Source organism: Lactuca virosa, chromosome 8 (genome assembly GCF_052849685.1).
Source record: "Lactuca virosa cultivar CGN04683 chromosome 8, Lactuca_virosa_CGN04683_v6, whole genome shotgun sequence".
Lineage (NCBI taxonomy): Eukaryota > Viridiplantae > Streptophyta > Magnoliopsida > Asterales > Asteraceae > Lactuca > Lactuca virosa.
In genome coordinates this window covers 38,503,370-38,506,063 of record NC_136433.1, presented here as the reverse complement: position 1 = coordinate 38,506,063, position 2,694 = coordinate 38,503,370, and the positions used below count along the sequence as shown (strand labels likewise).

Genomic DNA, 2,694 nt, shown 5'->3' with positions numbered 1-2,694 from the left:
ATTGCTTGCATCACACATTATTTCAAATGGAAGCTCCAAATTTGGAGGTTGGATTATTGGAGCGGAGGTGAGAAAGTCTTTGAGTTTGTCAAAGGCTTCTTGGCATGCAACATTGAAGTCAAAATCAACATTTTTTTGGAGAAGGAGGCACATCGGTCGCGTAATCTTCGAGAAATCTTTGATAAATCTTCTATAGAATCCCGCATGGCCCAAGAAAGATCTTACTTCTCTAACACATGTTGGGTAAGGAAGGGTTTGTATGAAATCAATTTTGGCTTTATTAACTTCAATTCCCTTTTTGGAGACGATGTGTCCTAAGATGATGCCTTGATTGACCATGAAGTGGCACTTCTCAAAGTTTAACACCAACTTTTTCTCAATGCAACTTTTCAAAATCTTCTTAAGGTTATCCAAGCATTCATCAAACGAACTACCATACATGGTAAAGTCTTCCATGAACACTTCGACTATATTCTCAACATACTCGGAGAAGATACTCACCATGCATCGTTGGAATGTGGCGGGGGCATTGCATAAGCCAAATGGCATCCACTTGTAGACAAATGTGCCAAAGGGGCATGTAAAAGTCGTCTTGTCTTGATCTTCGGGGGCAACGAGTATTTGATGAAAACCCAAGTATCCATCAAGGCAACAATAATGTGATTTGCCCGCCAATCTCTCGAGCATTTGGTCAATGAACGGAAGAGGAAAGTGATATTTTCTTGTGCTCGAATTCAACTTTCTATAATCAATGCACACCCTCCATCCATTTTGAACTCGAGTGGGTACCATCACTCCTTTGTTATTCTCAACAACCGTGATTCCCATTTTCCTGGGAACCACTTGAACCGGACTAACCCATTTGGAGTCGGAAATCGGGTAAATCATGTCCGCATCAAGGAGTTTGATTATCTCTTTCTTGACAACTTCCATCATGGGAGAATTTAATCGTCTTTGAGCTTCCCTCCTAGGCTTACAATCATCTTCCATGAGTATCTTGTGAGTGCATACATTAGGGCTTATCCCCTTAATGTCCGCTATTGTCCACCCCATGGCCTCTTTATGATCTTTCAAGACTTCAATCAATTGGTTTTCTTCAAAGTCTTTCAATTAAGAAGAGATGATCACCGGTAGAGTTTCATCTTGACCTAGATAAGCATATTTCAAATGGCTAGGTAAGACTTTCAATTCAAGTGTGGGTGGGTGGATTATGAAAGGTGGCATCTTGTTTGGAGATAGAGATAAGGCAATTTGAGAAACATCCTTCTTTGTGGAATTGTTAACTTCTAAAGTTTTCACAATCTCTTCAACTTCAAAGTCCAATGTATACATATCCAATGTATTCTTCAAACTTTCACCATCAAGACTCATGTTGAGCACCATCTTCAAAATATTCCCATTTGATAACTCGAATAATTCTTCGGTGATTGGCTCAATCACATCAACCCGATACAATGGAGAAATGTTGCTAGGGTATCTCATGGCTTCAAAGATGTTGAAGTGAATGGTCTCTCCATCAAATTCCATGGTGATCTTCCCATTATGGACATCAATAATTGTGTGATCGGTATTCATGAAGGGTCTTCCAAGGAGGATCATAGATGACTTGGAAGGGGTTTTCTCTTCAAGGTCAATGACATAGAAGTCTGCAGGAAATACTAGTTGATTGACTTGCACTAGCACATCCTCCAATACGCCTCTTAGAAATACACTTGACTTGTCCACTAACTGAATGATGACTCCGGTTTCTTCCAAAGGTCCAACATTGAGAGATTGAAAAACATAATATGGCATCACATTGATTGAGGCTCCAAGATCTAACATGGCACTTTCAACATGCAAATCACCAATGGCACAAGGAATAGCAAACATTACCGGATCCTTGCATTTGGGTGGTAACTTCTTTTGGATAACCATGGACACATTTGCATTGACTTGAATCTTCTCATTTGCCTTAAATTTCCTCTTGTTGGTACACCAATCCTTAAGAAATTTGGCGTAGCGTGGAATTTGCTTTATGGCATCCAATAGTGAAATGTTGATTTGAACTTTGTGGAAAGTCTTAAGAAATTTGTTCTCTTCCTCTTGTTTCTTTGAGGAAGCCAACCGGGATGGAAAAGGTGGTGGTATGACTAATGGTTTGATGGGTTTGTTGGAAGAGTCTGGTTGATCATCGTTTGGAACAACCGGTTCCGTTGGAGGAACTACAACTTTTGGAGGTTCGACGATAATAACTTCATCTTCTTCTTCCCTTAAAACTCTTTTAGGGTTGCTTTCTCCAAGTGTTTTCCCACTTCTCAAGGTTATTGCACTCATATTGGGATTCTTTTCGGTTTGAGATAGAAGTTTACCCCTTTGTTCTATCTTGTTGAGAGCGGTGGCCAAGTTTCCAATTTGTGCTTGAATGTTGGAGAAGGTGTTCTTGGTCTCTTGTTGAAATTAGGTTTGACTTTGAGCAAGAGAAGTAACAAGTTCTTGAAGGCTCATTTTATGGTTGCCACTTTATTGGCCTTGTTGTGGAGGTTGTTGGTAATTGGAAGGGTTATAAGAAGTTTGTGGATATGGAGGTTTTTGGGAAGGATATTGTGGATGTTAGGGTCTCATCAAAATGTTTGGTGGATTTTGCTTTGGTGGGTATGGCTTGTTTGGGTTATTCCGCCAATTTGGGTTAAAATTGTTTTGAAATCCCATGGG

At 39.9% G+C, this 2,694-nt stretch overlaps 1 protein-coding gene across 1 annotated transcript; it reads right to left on the bottom strand.

The window, feature by feature from the left end:
- Positions 1 to 1,110: 1,110 nt before the first annotated feature.
- Positions 1,111 to 2,316, bottom strand: LOC145130262 (uncharacterized). Its single transcript, XM_079065094.1, has one exon. The coding sequence runs from the start codon at positions 2,314 to 2,316 to the stop codon at positions 1,111 to 1,113; it is 1,206 nt and encodes a 401-aa protein (XP_078921220.1).
- Between the last annotated feature and the right edge of the window lie 378 nt (positions 2,317 to 2,694).

Bases quoted from the DNA above. Each gene is read 5' to 3' on its own strand.
- LOC145130262 (XM_079065094.1), bottom strand. From the start codon at position 2,316: ATGAGTGCAATAACCTTGAGAAGTGGGAAAACACTTGGAGAAAGCAAC.